This window comes from Stylophora pistillata, chromosome 10 (assembly GCF_964205215.1).
Source record: "Stylophora pistillata chromosome 10, jaStyPist1.2, whole genome shotgun sequence".
Classification (NCBI taxonomy): Eukaryota; Metazoa; Cnidaria; class Anthozoa; order Scleractinia; family Pocilloporidae; genus Stylophora; species Stylophora pistillata.
This window is the reverse complement of record NC_142528.1, coordinates 938,540-958,341: the sequence shown is the minus strand read 5'-3', so window position 1 is coordinate 958,341 and position 19,802 is coordinate 938,540. Positions and strand designations below refer to the sequence as shown.

The 19,802-nt window shown below is 38.3% G+C and overlaps 2 protein-coding genes and 1 long non-coding RNA gene across 3 annotated transcripts; 2 read left to right on the top strand and 1 right to left on the bottom strand.

Moving 5' to 3' along the window:
- Window positions 1–3,010: 3,010 nt before the first annotated feature.
- LOC148721242 (uncharacterized) lies at window positions 3,011–5,706 on the top strand. Its single transcript, XR_015992142.1, has 2 exons — window positions 3,011–4,530; window positions 4,907–5,706. It is a non-coding gene; the product is annotated as an uncharacterized LOC148721242 (long non-coding RNA).
- LOC111337186 (uncharacterized) lies at window positions 5,533–8,032 on the bottom strand. Its single transcript, XM_022943435.2, has 3 exons — window positions 7,876–8,032; window positions 6,822–7,496; window positions 5,533–6,259 (listed from the first exon to the last, which is right to left on the bottom strand). Exons 1-3 carry the CDS (start codon window positions 7,880–7,882, stop codon window positions 6,060–6,062), a joined length of 882 nt encoding a protein of 293 aa, XP_022799170.2. The 5' UTR covers window positions 7,883–8,032; the 3' UTR covers window positions 5,533–6,059.
- A 2,552-nt stretch (window positions 8,033–10,584) lies between these two features.
- Window positions 10,585–18,875, top strand: LOC148721241 (uncharacterized). The gene is made up of 5 exons (XM_088734772.1): window positions 10,585–10,715; window positions 13,198–13,454; window positions 13,951–14,071; window positions 14,887–15,408; window positions 16,201–18,875. Exons 1-5 carry the CDS (start codon window positions 10,652–10,654, stop codon window positions 16,518–16,520), a joined length of 1,284 nt encoding a protein of 427 aa, XP_088590898.1. The 5' UTR covers window positions 10,585–10,651; the 3' UTR covers window positions 16,521–18,875.
- The last annotated feature ends 927 nt before the right edge of the window (window positions 18,876–19,802 follow it).

Genomic DNA, 19,802 nt, shown 5'->3' with positions numbered 1-19,802 from the left:
CTTCATCATGTTATGAATTTTACGAAAATACAAGCAACAAAGGCACCTAGCTCTCTCTAAGTATTCGAGAAGGGGTAACCCGTTTGATCACGATGAAACGAAGCTTCACCTATAAAGTTCGACAATCAAATATTTCTGTTCAACGGTTTCACAAAACTGGTGAGCTGTACTGTGTCGATTATTAAATTCAAGCCAATCAACGAAAATTGTTGGCTCTCAAAAAGGGATTAATTTAGTATTCAAGTTGCATGTTACTAACTTCCTAGGGCAAAAAAGATGATATCAATTCTGAAAGGCACGTACTGGAGACCCAAAATGCAAAAATGATTGGTGATGGGTCAGAATCACAGAGGTTTATTTACATACGAACCCAGAGTATTTTAATCATTTTTCCTTACTACGAAGCACTTTCTCAACAACTATGATGTAGGATCGACACATTTCCGTTCTACTCGAAGTAACACGATATTTTGTCGCCATCAATATGAATACACATGACGTACCCTTTCCGGCATTCCAGTCGAAACTAAAGGTAAACTACTTCACGATGAGTCACGATTTTTTTCCCATAAATAATTTAACAACTGCAGCAGAGAGATTAGTAGAAACATTTTTTTTTTTAGGTGAGCCATGCCGTAAAAAAAATATCCCTTCTAAAATAATTTGGAAAAGGAATGACGGGTTAGAACCGTCTGCTTTACTAAACTGACCGCTAAAAGTTCGATCAATTGGGAGTTCGTCCTTGATAATAAATGAATCAATTTTGTGTCCAAACTGAAAGGCTTGAGGCAATTAAATTTGATGTCAATAAATAAAACTAACCTTGTTTGATGATGTTTTTAATTTTGAACAGGGAGGAGAAAATTGATTTAAAGTAAAACAGAAAAAATTGAACTGTGATAATGATAATTATCTGCTTGGTCATCACATTTTCGAAACAATAACACGATGACAGACGCCTCAACGCCGGTGAAGCCTGTAAATTTGTGATTGAGCCGGGTATAGCCGGAAAAAAAACAACACCAAACCTTTCTATGTCAATATACACAGTTGAAGAATTGTCTGGGAAATTATTTCCCTTCAGTAGTGAACAGCACGAGATGGCACGTGATGTGGACAAATTTGCAGTTTTAGCATGGATAAAATACACTCCACGCGACAAAATAAAATCATGGCGCCGGAGGAAATGTAGCCATAGGACTCCCACAGACACACACCCGAAACTGAAAGCATATTAATTAAGGTCATTTACGAATCAAAACAATTTTCGTAATCACATGCAAGAAATGCAAGCTAATTTTTAAAAGCGGGGTGTTTTTGGAACATTTGAAAACTGAGGTGTAGAACTCTTTATTTACCCGCGAACATGGTCAATAACATGTAAATTACTTTCAACGGTAGACGAGCCATGACAAATCTAGAGGGATTAGCGAATTGACGTGAGTATTTTCGTTTCTGAAGAGGTTGACATGGAGTGTTTACAAAATGTTTGCGACTTTGTGGCGCTCAGTATTTATGTTGTCACAATAAAATTGGATGCAAAGTTGACTACTTCGGTTTTACTCCCAGCAGTTTTGGCGCCAAACTTTCGCCGAGAAACAATAGTCCGGTAACATTGGTTTACATTAGAAAGAGCTGAAAAGCTTGACTCTCACGTGAAGGTCACTGATGTTGTAACAAGTGTCACTATGAACTCGATCAGAAAACAAATTGCTTCAAACTAGCCTGGAGGCAGGTAGCAGTGATATACGCAGAGAACTCCAACAGGTGTGTTGAGCGAAATATTCATATCCAATTTTTTAAAAGTAGTTTTTTTTTTACCTACCGTAACTTCATTACGATAGTTAAAAAAAGATTGGACATTTCACGGCCCAACATTTGATTTTAAGCTTCCCCAGTTCGTTTCCTTTGTAAAAACTGGCAAGTTGAAGTAAGCTTTACAATAAGAAAGTTTTGCTTTCCTGGAAGATTAGAATCTAGTTGGTTTCACTTTTCCAAATCAAGTTTGCTGTTTTCTTGAACTTCTGATATCGAATTTCTTTTCCAAAAATGTAGATAATATCCAAAACAATCGATCTTTGTTTTCAAATGTGAAAATCACGTGACAAATCTTTGTGACAAAGTTAAAAGAGAGAACGTGTACGACCTTGGCCCAAGAGGGCGTGTTCTCTCCGTGCATGTTTTATGATTATTTTACAACCTGTTTCCACGACAAGGTAAACTTTAATAAAATTATTTCACGTACACACAGGCAGAGTTCACGACACATTTCTTCATCAACACCGAGGAGCATCCTATAGCATAACACACAAAAATAATAAAATACACAAACAAATGTATTTTTTTGACCAGTCTGAAATAAGCGCGTAGTAGGTCTACCTCAGTTAAGCAATATTATCTTGAAAATGACGAATCTGACTTTATCCGAGCCCTGAGTCATAGTCACTTAGAGATTTTTAATCCGTGAACTTTCTAATGTAATGAAAATTTCATGGATTTTATCATTGACGCACAACTTACTACGTAAAGGGTTAAGCGGCCTTTCATTACATACGTATTTCACTTTCTGACACGACTTCATAACTGACTTTCTCAAAGACGGACTACTACAATTTTTTTTCGTCATTTTTCTTATCAGAGAACCGAGGTGTCAGAAAAGTGCTTGGTATAAGCAGATATTCCAACACATCTAAAATGCTCACAGAAGGAAACAAACGCAACTCTGGAGACGAATCCTCTGGAAGTGATATGCAAGTTGAACAAACATCAACGAGAGAAGTTGGAAGATTACTTGCTAACATTGGAGACAATTTGAATCAAGCAGTGCGAGCTCAAAGGAGTGAAAACAGGGAGCCAGTTATTCAGGTTTTTCAGCTGGCAAATTTTGGAGGCGTCAACATGTCCTTTCTCATACCAATACACGATTCATTTCAGTACGGGACAGATGTTTCACTGCTTGTGTTTATAATTAGTTTTTACACCAGTAGGAGGTTCGTCCGAGTACGAGATTCTTAGAAAGAAACGTGACAACAGAGTTACATTGATAATATAAAACTCCAGTTAGTAACGCTTGGATAACTATTAAAAGAGAGCCCAGTTTTTGTCGAACTTATGAAAATAGAATTGATTTTCATTCTACTTGACGTCTGAAAAATGGTTCTGCCTGTTGAAACGAGAATCAACTAGAACTCATCTCGTACCGACATTACTCGTACTGGTGTAAAGCATTCGCAGTGAGACCGCTCTGAGCCGTGAAGAAATTATACTACAGCCCAGAAGCACTGAGGTGAATACCGCTGGTTTTATATTATTCTACCACCTTTTACACTTATGCGTGAGAAAATTTATGTTTTGTGGATGAAGTGAACCACGAAAATCGAGAAGGAATTTATTTCAAGACATCTGGCAAGGAAGCCCTTTGAACAAACTCTACCACGACTTAATCGCAAGAAATGGCGGTGAACTGATTTTTACGAAGAAGTCGAGGGAAAAGTTTACTGCTGAGGAAGTGACTGATTCACAAGATGTTGATAAGATGAGGAAAATCCAGAGGAACCGTCATGCTAAATAATTTATTTATTTCACAGATGTAAATTATTATGATAGAGACGATACTGGACTAATTAGCTTAAAAATAATGTTAACTTACATACGGAGTGACTTTGTAGATATTTAATTTTACGATCTAGCTGACAATTAGCAAAAAAAAAAAAAAAAGAAAAGAAAAAAAGAGGAAGCGAGCTTATTGCTTATGTTTTGTACCAAGAAGGGGAAAATGTTCTTTGTGGCGAAAAAAGTGATTGTTCATACTGTAAAAAACAAAACATGCTAAAATTAGCCATGATGTTCTATCAAATAAAATCTCAAAGGTTTCATTGTACATTCTTTCGTATGAATTAATTTCCTACGGAAAGTGAATACTCAATATTTTAAATCCGATTTATTTAGGCGGCTATGACCATATTTCTGAAACTCAACTTGCGTAGGTTTGGCAACGAACAATTCAAACAGAAATACTGAATTAAACTTTCCCCTGACATGCCTTGATTCGATTTATCGATAAAAAAAATTATGACAAGCTGAATGTTTTCGTCATTCTGCGGAATACTTGAAAGTTCTTTGTTTCCGTTCTACCTTACAGGTATCAAAAAGTTGTGAAAGGCAAAATTCGATCATTTACCTATATTGAGTACTTCCGAATTGAACACTACATCAATGTCAGTCTTACCTCAGAGGCGACAGAGAACACTCGATTACAAATGCGTTAATCCAGCTTTACTTTTTGCTTTAAGATTGGCTAAACCGGTCTCTCATAGGATAAACATTTTCAAAGCAGTTCGATTTTTTATTAGAAATATCACTCTTATTAAAGCACCTCTTATACAATTTCCTCTTGCCAAATCTGTAGCGCAAATTAATTGCAAGTCTCGCGTGACACCCCCGTGACAAACTGACATGGTTATGGGAGGGAATGAACGACCCTAATACTGCTTTGGTACTGCAAGTCAAGACAAAGAAACCAGCAAATAGGTAAGTGAGTATAACGAGAGGACATACAAATTACTTTGATTTTAATCGCGAGTTGAACTAAGCCATCTAAAATGTGCTTCGGGTAAAGTTCTGAGCAATATTGCGACAAAATGCGCCCATTAGAATCGATTACGTAACATCGCTAGACTAGGACAGGGCCAAAGTTACAATATTCCCTTTGGGCAAGTAACTGATCAGGATTAGATAAATAATCTCGATTATCAGGTTACATCAGTTGAGTTTCTGCTGACATTAAGTTCCAAGGTATTCGCTAGCTGGCCCAGGCCTGAAGATGACTGAAAAACAGGTGCATGACAAGCTTGAACAAATCAGGTGAACACTTCATTCCTCGTGACACTTTGTTTCGTTACTCTAGATCTACGAGTAACACAACCATCGATTCCTGCTAAGTTGTCTTCGTTACGTGAGGAAACTCAAAGGGCACATGGTGTTTTAGAAACATTCGCAGCACTCGCAGGCTCGATGTTTTTCACCTTGTATGGAGCGATTGAGTGTACTCTGAGCGTAGGCATCGTGATCAAGTTAGCGGCAAAGTTTATAAGGACAGAATGGGAACAGAGCCACCTCTACTGGTGATCATGTGAGAGGTGTTTGAGTGGAAACATAATGCACCTTTTGTGTTTATTTACAGAGCGATTGAGTCTAAATAAAACAGAAGCCTTGTAGTTTTAGAAATTTGAATTGATTTAATGATCATAGAGCGTAAGCTTTGTGAATGAAGTACACTGTAATTATGAACAAAGTGTAAGCTTTTTGAAAAGTAAACAATTACTGAATCAACCAAAGCATAAGATTTTTTCAAAATTCTTTTTACAATAATATTAAGTAGTCTGACTCGATCAGTCAGTGAGCCTCTTTTGAGTTCTCTTATAAAACTTCTTTTAAAGTGCACCCTCTCTCGGCCCTACCTCACCCCCCTCCCCTTGTGTGACAATATCTATTATTCGTGAGGATAAACAAAGTGGAAGTAAAAAAAAAAAGTGAGATTTTTCAGGAAAAGTTTATTTGACTAAATAATTGTACAATATTTCTCTTTCCTTGCAAACTAGGCCTGAGTTTCTTTTTTTTTTTTTTTTACTTTAAACCTCTTCTCTTGGTCATTAATCTCATAATGATGATGGACTCCATGGACTGAAACCAACTTAAGTTATAAGTTATACTGAAATCGCAAAAGATTATTAAGTGCATTTATATTGAATCAAGAAAAGTCGACGCCAACGAGCTGCTTTTGTTTTTCATTAAAAAGGCAAGATAGTGGATAAGACCCGAGAAATGAAACTTAAAATAATTAATTTGTCATCATTCGTTGTCCATGGAAAACATATTTCAAGGCACCCTTAATCAACGCTCACATCATTTTTGTCCCTTAAATCACAAAAAGATAAAGTTAACTTGCTAAATTTAAGAGTAGTTATTCAAAATACGAGTCACTACGTAACTGAATTGCAAGAAAGAAAATAACCTCTTATAATGCAGAAGTTTAGGTGCAGCAAATGTTTCTCTAAAAATTATTCTGGACCATCGATAATGTTTGTAAAGATCTTCATAAAAGTGACAAATTTGTACTGTGGACCGTAAGGCAAGGGGACAGCTTTTCTTGGATCAGTGATCTTGTTTCCCTTTCCGTCCTTGTCAGTCACAGCAGTTTGTCCAGGCTTCTGGGACCAAAATCCACCCCCATCCAATCGATAACAATGAAAATCTACCCCTGAAAAATATAGAAGCAGTGGTGGAAAAGAAAACTACGTGAGACAATTTGCGTTAGCTCCAAATCATCGATATCTGATGTGGTATAAAAATAAAATTGTAAAAATGACTTATTACAAATTACAGGGAGGAGATATTTTTTGGGTGGGAAGAGAGAAGTCCGAGAATCATCAAATTCATAACTTGGAATTATGTCAGATTTTGTACAAACTCTTTTATGTTCATGAGCATGTAAAATTTATAGTCAGGGGAAACTTACGCGTCCACTTGATACAGCATTTGTGCCAAAGTGGACTAGATTTTGCTAGAGGTGATCACCCATATTGAGTCCTTTCGATACAGGTGGCACCGTAATTCATAACAACTTACAAAAAAAAGGAAGCATTTGTAAAGGAAAAGAACGTTCAAATTGTAATGACACTGATAAACGCTATTATTTTTCAAGTTTCTTAATTTGTTTTAGAGAGAGCATAAGGGGGGCTCTGGTACCTTGTACGATCCTCATTCTTTTTTTTATTGCCATTTTTTTTAGGAAGCTCAGCAAATCAGGATTTGTTTCTTACCTTCTTGGACCATCAATGCAATTAGGCAGTTTGGCTGTGGTGGTGCTTCAGGCACAGGCGCACTCGGATCCACATCCATCTTCACCAAACCATCACTTTCACAGGCCTCGAGGGTTTTGGCTGCAGTAAGAGGCGGTGTAATAGGATGGCCGCTGGCATAGCCAGGCTGGGCAAAGGTGTTGGTGATTTTTTGGTTTGCGTAGTTGTAGCAGTTGTTATAGGGCTGGACACATTGGTTATTCCACCTTTTCGGATTATATTTAGGTGCATAATGCTGTATCACATCGACGTCTACTTTGCCGCCTCCAGTACTGGGAGCGTGCGAACGAGACACATTCAAGTTAGGAGAGACAGCTCCTGAATCGATGGCCTGCAGAATCCTTTGGTGCAAGTCTTTTTTTATCAATCCTTCTGGCATGGTACTAAGCAGCAGCTTTTGAAGGGCAGTTGTCTCCTTGCCTAGCATCAATTCTGCATGTTCAGCTCCTCGTTCATGTATCAAAAAACCTTTGTATCCAAGAATGGCAGGCATATTTTGGTGACGGTAAGCGACACCTTTGGCCCTAGCGCCGTCGAGAAGCTGTTTCATTTCCTCGAAGTTTCCATGATGAGAGTGAACTGACCAAATAGGATCAGGAACACCACTGTACACCACTAAAGTCACCTTGTATTCTCCTGTAGTTACGGGAAAGAAATAAGTTTCCTCTTCCTAAGCATGGCTAAACGTTTACGAATACGCTCGGATAACCTCAGTCTCTTATTAGGACAATGAGATTTGGAAGATAAAAAGCCAAGAAAATTTAAAACGAATATTTACTAGGAAAAACACCTAAAATCCGGCATAATCTTAACTTAACATTAAATTTGTTTTCAAATACATCACACAAATTCACGAATCATGTCTGAAATTCCCAGAACACAAGATTGCTCAGTTTCTAGGAAAGAGTTGCGAAATACGATCAAGAATGTAGATCTTAACCTCACCAAAACTCAGTTTAAAAAGAAGAACTGAAACAATGAATCGTACTGAAGATACAACATCCTCAAGGCTTACCCTCCATATTTGTACGATTTATATTGCTGATCTAGGCGGAAGTTCCTCGTCGGAAAGCGTTGTCTCTTTCAAAGCTCACCTTATGAACTGATAACTCTGCTGATCAAAGCGTCCTTATATATCATTTGCTGTGTCATCGCTAAGGTTTTCCGAATTATTTTAATTGGAAGTATGCCACTTGTGAGTGGCGTGAGTTTCCAGGAAGGGTGAACGCTGCCTCGACGTATTTTGTTCAAAATGAATCAGCTGATCAACTGTTTTGATTTTTTTTGTCTTTCCACTTGATTACGACCGGGGGAGGCACTCCACATAATTTTCTGCCGTAGTATTTACCCAACATCTACCCAGAAGAGAATATAAATTCTTTTTAAAGACTGTCGCATGAGGTCACTGCAAGGAGGAAAAGACCCAGTCAGTGATAAGATAACTTGTAGATCTTACATTTTTGGTTTTCGTATTTCTTTGTATCATTATCTTATGATGAGCTAGTCCCCCCCCCCCCCTCCATTTCTTCCCCCTCTTCTCATCTTCCTGTTTACAACACTCTTCGAAAAGGAACCGGAAGTGGTGGGGGCCAGCCTGGACACGGGTTTGATCCACACGGCTCTATTTTAAGATCAATTGATGAAACTTGTGAGCTTCGAGAAAAATTTCTCCCGTCATTCTAAGCTGATTTGGTGACTGATACTGTGTAACCGGATTAAGTTTATGTTTCCCGTTTGCTTTCCCGGCCGATGAACTAGTGTTCACTTTAATTTAGCACAGCTTAACCATGTTTGGTTTTTCCACAGACTGACAGGTTTCAAAAAACGGGATAATCGTGCAATGTAGAAAGCTTTTCGTTAATTTTTTTGGGGACACTTCTAAGATGCTTTTATAAATTTGTGAGTGAATCGTTCGTCGAAGTTCTAATATTGCGTTTTATTTCCCCTACATGCTCGAGCAAGTCTTGCGCGTGCTGTTGTCTCTTTGTTTAATTTTTGTCTTCTACTTTGTTGAGTTGAGGTCAAAATAAAAACTGCCAAGGAAATGCTGTACTTTTCTGAATATTTTGACCACTATCAGCGGTTACTTAAGTAAAACATCATTCGATGATGTTCTTTTTGTTGGCGCCGAAATCGGCGAACAGTCTTAGGATTCACGGACTAAATGAGGAAAATAGATGGAACGACGCCAAGGTTACGATTAAAAGCTGTCAGTTGTAAGATTCAAGCAAGAATTTCTGATAAATAAAAAAGGACCCAATTGATGTTCTTTTGTAAGTGTCAATTAACCGATTCCTTTAGTTAAATTACTGACTAAACTTAACAGTTTATTTGTGCCTTAATATCACTACTACATCACTCGCACTCGTGTTACTGCTAATCGGTAATTTTCGCGCTGACTCAGCTCGTCCAGAAAACAAATGCACTATTTTTAGCTGTTATTTTTGCTGAGTCGGTGCCTGACAGGTTACTGACTTAACGATAATTTGCTTTAGCTGAGTTCAGACACGTAACTCTTGGAAGTTTATTTCGAAACTTTGTCGCACGTATTCATTACTGCATTGTAACCAGCAAAATAATGTTCGAGAAGAGACACGCGTTTGCGCAACAGTTTAAGTGGTTTTCGAATTGAAGGTAGTCAGTTTTTGTTCTCTTATATCGACAGACGCAGCTACTAGTTTATAAACTAGATTTGATTTAAAGTTGATTTCAAGCTAAGGATTAGCACAGTTATCTATCGTTTAGTAGGTCTTTTATGAGAGTTCTTACAAATTAACGGAGGTGAAAACGATTACCAAAGGCCAGGGCCTTTTGTTGTGAAAATTTGAAAGAGCGCCAGATTTTTCCCAAAGATTTGGATCCTGCATCCTCGAACCTTTTTTCTTTGTACATTTCCATGAGCTAAAGCAAGCCTTAGGGTTGTTGGTTTGCATGCACAGTTTGAGCACAGCCGAAGCGAGTCAGTAGTCAGTGGAGACAACTTCCAGCGGAAAAGAAGTGATAACTCTTTCGCAATAAAAGATTTTCATTTTCATTGAAAAGTTCTGAATGAAGATGTAAAGAAAAGCCTGAACGGGTCATTTCATATAACAAAATTAATATTCAATTTCTCTATTTATATTCAATTTGTCCGGTTTTTTTTATCTGCTGATAACGAGTGATAGCATGTGAATCATCTTGTACTTCCTTCACTCTCTTATTATTCAGAAACGGAAGCTGAAAGGGTGCTGAGGTGAATGGTGAGGGGGGAGGGGGGGGGGGGCGTTAGTCACGCCCTGATGTACGAATGACACTAACCCACATCATTGAAAATTTGGCCTCACCAAACAATCAAGAATATCTCTGATAATTTCCTCGCTAGAAACAACGCCAAAAACTCGGAACATCGACGTATTTTGGTAAAAACGGTCATCTTAATTTTACGCTCAAGTGAGGGCGGACGAGGAGTGTGTAAATAGATGGTAAAAAGTGTTATTAATTGCCTCATATTTTGCTCTCGGACGGACATGATGGAGCCAGAATATAAAAAAAATACATGTATTTTCTTCCTTCGTTAATTGAAATCAGTCGAAGGTCATTAATATACACTGCAGAAGTACGATCGAGTTTCAACAACCAACTAGTTCCCAAAGAAACTAATTAACTTGTGACAACGAATGAGCACTTCATAATTAAACAGGAGGTGGTGTATTTGAACAAAAATTAAACTTCAGCTGTCTCGTGTGCAAAGTTGAAAAAACTCACACTGATAGCTGTTCGCTAGAATTATAACGAGCGTTATTTCTGAGAACATGCTCTGTGTATTCTACCGCTTCGTTTTCGCCGTTTTGGCTTCCCTGATACCAAAAGGACAAGGTGAGATTTTCCTATCGTTATATATGTCTTATCAGATCAGTCTAGGAAGTCTTTCGAGTTTACTAAACATCAAGTTACTTTTTAATTTCCTTTTTCGACGTAACCAAGTCTTGAAAGTCATTTTGCAACACACTTTTTGAAAATGAAGCGAGTACAAACACAAAAGTTTTTGCGAACATGATGTTTGGAGTAGCCAACAGTAGAAGGAAAAAACTGACTCTACGAAGATGTCCGTGAACCGAGTTTTAATTTCGACTTATCGATCCCGCATAATAAATGCGATGACTTCTGGCAGACTGTCTTCTCACTGAAAAATTTTTGAGAGGTTTACTTGAGCCCAACTGAAATGGTTCGGCAGGACCAAATTAAAAATTTACACAGCAGCGAAAATCGTCAAGCGACGCAATTTAGTCTTTTTATTCATCACAAAAAGAGAAATAACGTACGTTTCGTTATCTAATGTAAGAAAGTCCGGCTGCTTGGCGCAATTTAACGTTAAGTTGATCTAAAGGCTGATAAAGCACAGATCGAGGACTTTGTGTATTTTTGTGAGCTGGTAGATGAAAGGAATTGGTCATTAAAGATCTTAGCCTACCACAGAAAGAATTTTTCAATTTAGCTAGAGGGACACTTTCACTTCACTCAACCTAAAAAGGTGATTTTCGACAAAAAAGTTTGTTGATTAAGAGTTTTGTGTGATCATATCGGAGACTCATGACAAAATAGTCAATGAGTCCCTTAGGTGTTTTATAGTGCGCGGCCCAGTACGATTGTGTGATAATGAAGATATTTCCCCAAACTCGCAACAAATTAAACGAATGACCGCCTTTGTATTCCAAGGTAAGATCGAAAATTTTTAAGCAGTTGTGTCGGAACATCTTGTTCATCTTAAAATATCTCATCATTTGTTTGGAACTTAAATATGATCTTCACATATAGGATTTTCATATGTTCACAAATATTGATTTTCAACTTAGATGGAAATAAAATATATTTGATTTATACTCCAGAACACAAGTTGATGGTTTTGTAGGCAAAAATCTTTAAACATGTGGACTCTAGATTTATCAAAAACGATTATTGTTCAGTTTACCTAGTTTAAGCTGGTAACAGGAATATTTGTCGGTATTAGTATTAGAGTGGACAAGTTTTATGATAATCAGAAAAGACTATGGCGTCATGCGATATGATTTACAACATAAGTTCCAAATAGTTTCTTGAGGAAGGAAAGAAAGCTTGGTGAAAATTCTGTTTGATGGAAAACCATGGACATATTCACCACTGAGGATGAGTTTTTGAAAAGGAATTAATCATTAATTGATGCAGACATGCTTTTTAGGCTGCGAACTCCACAATCAACACTTAACTTTGAGTCCGCGTTTTCACTTAGTGAGTAAATTTGACAAAAAAGCAAACTTGTTGTTACAGCTCAGCCTGCCATCAACACGGATCAGGATATTTTAGTGATCCATCAAATAATTAAATTTTGGTAAACAGAAGTTGAAGAGGATAGTGTGAAAATGCCAACTTTACCCTTTGGCGTAAACGAAAAGGAAATTTTTAGGAAAAGTAATTAACTCTTCGAAAACAGTGACGTCAGTACTCGTTATCCTATTTTCCATATTTTTTCAAAGTTCTAATGTCAGTTGCTACTTCGGTGTCAGAACTTAGAAAGCATGTTTCATTTCATCAGATCTCTTTTTCATTCGACCATATTTTGACATTTTTAGGGTTTGTTGTTCCTATTGAACTCAATTACGCCCTTATAATGTGCAAGCTCGAGGCTAACTTTCAGCGTTTCCCACCTGTTAATTTAAATGCATACTATGGATGGAAACTTTATTTTTTGTAGGTAAAAACCTCGAACCTGGCGTTAAAAGAAGTTAGTAAAAAAGTCATTGACCTTCCTAGCATTTCATAAAGTTGATAAAACCGTCAGCATCACTGACACGCAGTGAGCTCAAAATCTGAACTCACGCGACATCACTAACAACACATTCCTTTCCATGCTTTCAGCTTTGAATTAATGCCAAACATAAACTCCGGGAAAACTTTCTAAACGAACTAATTAACATTCTCGGCATGACGACGATTATAAGGTGATAAACACGAGTCGATGTACATGTCAATATCAGTAGTTCTTGAACTTCGGCACTTATCGATCGATAAGGATAGCTGACCAAAGCGAACGTTGAGTTAAAAATTTCAGTAATCAGCTAGTGGAGAGATTGACATAGATTGGTGGTAATCCAAAGGTCAAAAACCAAACCTAAACTAAAGCAATATCTAAACGCACGTGCTGAGCTGTTGTTCTGCCAATTAGATCTTTTGTTTTTCCAAGTCCTCGGTGCCGTCGCCGTTGTGGTTTGCTTAAGGTTCCTAATAACTCATCATCAGTCACACTGTTCCACAATACCAATTTCCATTAAAGTGCTCAGCGTTAAAAAGCAACTTTTTTTAACTCAACGTTATCGTTTTCCAGGTAATTGTCGCAATTTGGAGTTTACCAGTTTTCCTAAACCTGGCTACCGGCTGGAGAATCACACGGTTCGCACTGTTGAAGTATTTGACGAAGATATCTGCATGTTACAATGCTACCTGGAACCCAACTGCGTCAGTTATAACTTCCATGAGTTAAAAAAGGAGTCTAATACTTACACCTGTGACCTGAATAACTCTACTGCTGAACACGATAAGGAACTTGTAGAGAGCAAAAACCATACCTATCGCGGAGCTGACGTAAGAATGAAGTGTGTAAGTTAAGAGTTCGAAAACTTTTGCTCATTGAAGGTTTTTCACGAGACAGTGAATCCCTCAGCCTCTGTCACCCATCTAAATTACCTTTCCAAGAGCAAAAATTAAGCGTCTGACCATTGCGCGTTCTTTAAGGAAATTTCAAATAAGGGAATGCTGGAGGCTCACATTTTCTAACTCTTAATGGCTACCTCTATGGCTGTTCTGATACTTTGTAACAAACCGCGCAAATTTTCCTCTCACGCGCGAGCAGCGCCACGCGTGAAACGCTAAAAGATGTGTTCAACGCAAACATTTGCGTCAGTAACCAAGAAGAGTGCGTAGAACTCAGGTACATGATGAAAAATGAGAGTACCTGCGAGGGCAGACACGAAGATCTGATAGAACTGAATAGTATGCAGAACGTATAAACACGAACAGGCGCGCGCGCTGGACTCTTCAAGCTTGCTGAGTTACTGGCCCTCTTCTTTTTCTCGTTAAGAATGCTTGCGCGAAAAATCCCTGCAAGAATAACGCAACATGCCAAGCTGGGTTTACAGACAGAGATTATCAGTGTTTGTGTGTTCCTAAATCTGGATTTGAAGGCCATGATTGTGATGAAGGTAAGGAAATCTGTTTATTGTAGTCAGTAATGTGACGAATGTGTGACTCATTTTCGAGGCACGAATGTGCTAACAGAATGCACAACTATGATGTGAATACTGAGTGTAAGAATATCCTGGGATCTTACAAAAATTAACGAATATTGAGATATCGGATATTGCCACCGAGATCTCGATATTTCTCATATGGACTTAAGCCATTTTTCTATGATGAAGTCTGAAGACTTCGGTTTTTTATCTTGATCGGTAATTACCAAGCCAAAATTTGAATATCGAAGGCGGAAACAGAAGCAGACGAATAAGACAATTAGTATGGAATTCTATTCCCATCAGGGTAAATAGTTTGATGGCACGACGTGAGAAGAAAGGAAAAACATGGCGGACGAAAGTGAGAAAATTCCCGTCTAGCTTCTGTTGAATGAAAATTATCAATTTGCGCGGCGGGAAATACTGCAAGAAAAAAATTTTTTACGAGCGCGAAAAAGATGGATAAAAATCGAGAAAAGTTCCTTCGCTGCTTGTTTTTGTTTTTCTTTTTATAAGTATTCATTAATAACCTGGTCGCATAGTTTGTTTATCTTCTGTCAAGGATTTTTCATCTTATTTCTGTCTTTGACGTTTACCCAGATGTTATCACGGATAACTGTCGAACATCTTTCTGCCATTAAAACTATTTCCCAAAGTGTTTTTCCTTTGCTTTGCACTGTGAACCTGGCCCCACCCCTAAGCACGGCGATATTGGCAATAGTAAAGGACAATTCTGACAATTTCTCACTAGTGCGATAACTGATAGTATTATTGTGTCTATTACGCAGGATTTACAGCTGTGTTTACAACCCTTGGTGCGAGTGGACATCAGGGTCCAGACTCAATCGGTAATACCTACTCAGGTCAGTACCATGACGGACAAGTTACATTGTCCAGCGGTATTCAACTGTGGACTGTGCCACACACTGGTCAATACAGAATTGAAGCAATAGGAGCCTCAGGGGGGTACGGCGAGGACAGTGTCATCAAGAACGGAGGAAGAGGGGCAAAGATGATTGGAAACTTTATTTTTACCAAAGATGATATCATTCGTATACTTGTTGGTCAAAAAGGGAAAAGAGGGAATGCCAACCCAAAAACTGCCGGAGGTGGTGGAGGTACATTTGTGGTGAGAGGAAGCAACACGCCTTTGATCATAGCTGGAGGTGGAGGAGGGATTAAAAAAATGACAGAACAACATCCAGGATGTGATGCGTCCATGAACACAACAGGGAATGCAGGATACAACTCGCCATTGGAGTCAGGAGGAACAGACGGAAATGGAGGGAATATCAGTGGTCAATATTCAGGTAAGAAGGGAAAGAAGGAAAATCAATCTGTATTTTCAATTAAGAGCAAACAGTCAGTATGTATATAAGCATAACTTCATTTCATCTTCTCTTACATAGTATGACATCCGAATGGTTAAAAAGGCTTCCCATTGGCTAATTGCGAGTTTGGATTAAACAGAACAACTAAACAGAACGACTAGACAGATGGTAAAACGCACTTTTAAAACTGACTTGACCATACAAACCTTTACTATTACTCAAAATATCCAATAGTATTTTGAAGAAAATTCCAAAAATCAATAATCAAATTAATTGAAAAATATTGTGAGTCGTTGTTCAACCGCTTTTAACCCTTTACCTCCTCAGACTGACTAGCATTTGAGGAACCAGTCATTATTTATTACCTGGGGGTGGGGGGTGGAGGATTTTGGGAGATCACATGATTTTCAGGGAGAGGGAACAGTCCTTGTCAACAGAGTATAAAAGAGGGGTGGGGGGGGGGGGAACAATAAGAATGTTACTGAACCTTAGAGGGGCGGATCAGGGAAATTATATCATGACACAACCAAAATCCTCCAGCCCCCCTCCCTCCCGACTCTTTTAGGTGAAAAATAATGACTGGGCCCTGATTTCTCCTTGCAATATCACCCCGAAGTTACACATTGAGGTTACGAGAATAAAGAAAATGATCACCAACTTAATCAAGAATATGTTGACCAATGTTACGGTGTAAAGGGTTAAGTTAATGATAAAAAATATGATATTTATAGTCTTTATAAGAAATCACTGATCACGTTTTTATTTTGGCAGGCGGTGGTGGCGGCGGCTTCTTCAGTGATGGACAAGATGCAACGACACCTGGAGTTGGTGGAGGTAAAGGAGGTAAAGGATATCTTCAGAGGGGAGTGGGTGGAGTTGGCCGGGGTGGGTTCGGAGGTGGCGGTGGTCTACTTGGAGACAACAAGGGAGCTGGCGGCGGGGGAGGCTACTCTGGGGGGAGTGGCGGGGCTAATGCAGAGTTTTCTTGTGGGGGAGGGGGTGGATCTTTCAACAATGGAACAAATCAGCAAAATGAATGTTGTTATAATGGCGATGATCATGGTCGGGTAAACATCACATTCATCCAATGAAGTGAACACGCCTGCACATTGTTGACGCGTGTTGGTAATTCTGTTTTAAAGGCTGGTCAAACAATCATTTGGTCATTCTTTAGACTTTTGTTGGTCAGAGGTTTAAGGTGTAGTTTTACCAAAGCAATCTGTGGTACTTAAGTCAGTTTTTTCCTTTAGTTCAGAGTTTATAGAAACAGTATTCGTAAGTGTAGACTTATTTGGGACGTTCTCCGACATAAATAATTTGACCCCGGCCTGCTTCATTCTTTGCCTGACTCTTTCCGGAGCAGTTCATCAGACGTTGTGTTTGAGTGTTTTTACAGCACAGATGGTCTGTGTTCATCTCTTTAGGTCAGTGAACACAATCACTGATGTAGTTATTACAAGCGTTTTTAAATTTCCATCTGTTTAGCGAGGTTTAGAGCGTATTTTATACATCTCACGCTTTACAAAACTATCAAAATAATTTAGTAGCTATGGACAAAGCTGTTTATCTGATGATACAGTTTCGAAGTTCAAAGCAAGAACCCGTTACAAACGGAAAGCGGTTTCTCCTAACTCAAGGGACGACAAAGCAAACTTGGAACAACACCAGATAGAGTGCAGATATTTGAGTGAAATTACAGCATGATGTACATGGTAGTTTAGCGCTTAACGTTCATAGAGATTCAGAAACCGACTTAACTTTTTAAAGCTTTTGGTAACACCTAAGCGGGAAAGGATCCAGAGAATTGTGGAAGAGTGGGGCCGAGAGAACAGAGCCCCAATCTATGTAATAAGGCCAAGGTTACAAAAGACAAAACAACCGCCAGAAAAGGGGTGGAGGTGCACAGTCCTAGGCTGTGTTTATTTGAATACGCCCCGTCATGTTTAGTACCTGTTGTAACTTGTCTGAATGTCATAGGACCTTAAGAGCTGTGTGATTTTACTGATAAAGCTTATCTCTGATTCGATCTTATTGCACTAAAAAAGAGTGAAGTAAGACCGCGAATAAAATATTGTGTAATTCTAAAGGAGAGAGGGGCTTTTTCAATGCTATGTCATTAAGTGAAGTAAACGAATACTGACTCGCTCATCTAATGAACTTTTACACGTTATTTATCAGTTTTAGTAGATTTTGACTAAAAGAGCTCCCAGTCCGATTGTAAAAGACGGCTCACAGACCTGTATAGTGGTCGGTACCGGAACTAGAAGTTTAATTGACTATTTGTGTTTGTGTTCTGTTAAAAATATATTCCACCGGACGGCATGTTAAGAGCAACTGAACAAAATATGGTTTATAAAAAAGTACGTAAAGATCCTGCTCTGTTATCATTTTGGTTTTGTTTCTTACAGCTAGGGCCATTTTAGCCACAAATTTGTTTTGCTTGTAGGCCAGCTTAACGTAAATACAGCTTCCTGGATTATTAGACTTTGGCTAAAAAATATCACCTATTGATAACTTGCGAGAAATTAGGACTAGTAGGTATTTTATGAGGAAACTATCGTGGAGACAGTTCCTTACATTCTCGCATATTTCAATCATTAAATATCTAAGAATGCTTTTCAATTGACAGTGATGGTTCATCATGCAACTCTTTGTCTTTTTTGTTTTTTGCTTTTTTTTATCAGCTCAAACCAAAGATCGATTTACAGATTTCAAACGGCCAGTGAGACCCCATGTCTTTGTTTTTCCACCGTTCGAGCCGACTTTTTATGTTCCCGCTAACTTTTGGTGTCATTGGCGTCAGTTGAAAATTTTCCCCGAAACTATCATTTCATTTTTCGATTAGCATGGTGTCCTCCGCTTACTATCAGCAGAGTCCGCCGTTTGTGAATATTTTTGTTTTGGTTTCACGATTTTCAGTCAATTGAAGAGTGTTCGGCTTCACCTCTAGCAGTATCCTGGGAAAATGGAACACTGGCCAGGGATAGATACCAACTTGTAGAAGTGTTTGGTGTTTTTTTTTTTCCCAATTTTTATACGGGGGAGTGGTGGAGTGAAGGCCTGACAGTTTGAAAATGAGACTTAGTCATTTCGGTTCTGTTTCTAACTCCATCATTCAGGGTAAAAGAGCGGTTATACATGTCAAGGTAATGGCACGTTCAAGTTTACGCAAAACTTTATTTACCTATTAGATTGTTATATTTCTGTCAATTTCCAGAATAACCCTGTAATTAGCATATAGAAAGAACGTCTATGCTTGATAACAACTCGAAATTAAATATCTTGGAAACGTTCTTAGCCTCTCAGTGCATTTAAACTTAAAAAGTACGCTTTATAGGAGCCGTAATTTTTAGTGTTGACAAACTGATACTTGCTCATAATCTTAATAATGGTAACATGTTGCAAACTACAGTTTGTTAAAATCAATAAATTAGTTCTTAGTTCTTGAGAGTTGTCTGTTGTTGTTCTTGTTGTTTTCCTTTTTTTCAGAGCCCTGAGTATAACAGATGGTGGGGTGTTAGGACTTGGCGGCGTGTCCCAACAAAATTCCATTGTAATTGTTAGTTTTCAAAAGGGCGCTAGAGCTGGCAAGCAGGATGGGATGGGGGAGTGCAGATTTTGTCCTGGAAAGCATGTCAAATTGCAAAGGCTTTATTTTTTTGTCCCAAATAATTTTTGCAGGAATAAGGTATTCAGTGTTTCCGCACCATTTTAGGTTCTCTCGAAGTAACGTGCTTGGATCCCACGACCGTAGCTAATGATTCTCACTGACGTCATCGAAAGTCAAAATGGAAGTTTATATTTAACTTCAAAGATCGGCCACCATCGACCACTAGAATTTAAGAGAGGGAAAAGTGTAATATACATCCCTGATTGGCTCCCCAGAAACCCAAACTGTAGGGGATCATGTCTACGACTTTTTAGTAGTTTGTCTACAATTTGCCCTGAGATTTACGATCGACTGAAAATTTTCCAACACCATCAAAACAGTACCATACTTCACAGAGGGTCCTTACAGAGTGATGAGGACCCAACTTCAGGTTTGATTTATAAGCAATTTGTACTATGTGTGAAGATTAAAACAAAACTGTGCGCAAAACCGTAGACAACAAATCCTCTTGGAAATAATAACAGAAAATAGCAATGCAAATGGGCCAACGATTTCCAACAGAAACGGAAGGACTAAAAAATAAAAATAAACTCAAGCAACTAAAAGGGGTTGAATTTATTTCATCATACCAGTGCCTAACTGTGTAATGCTTGTCTTATGTATTCTCACCATTGTGAATTAAACAGCGCTACAGATGTAATTTTGCGTTTGGTCGATTTGTTCAAACGTTATTCTTTATTTATTTATTTATAGTTTTCCTTGC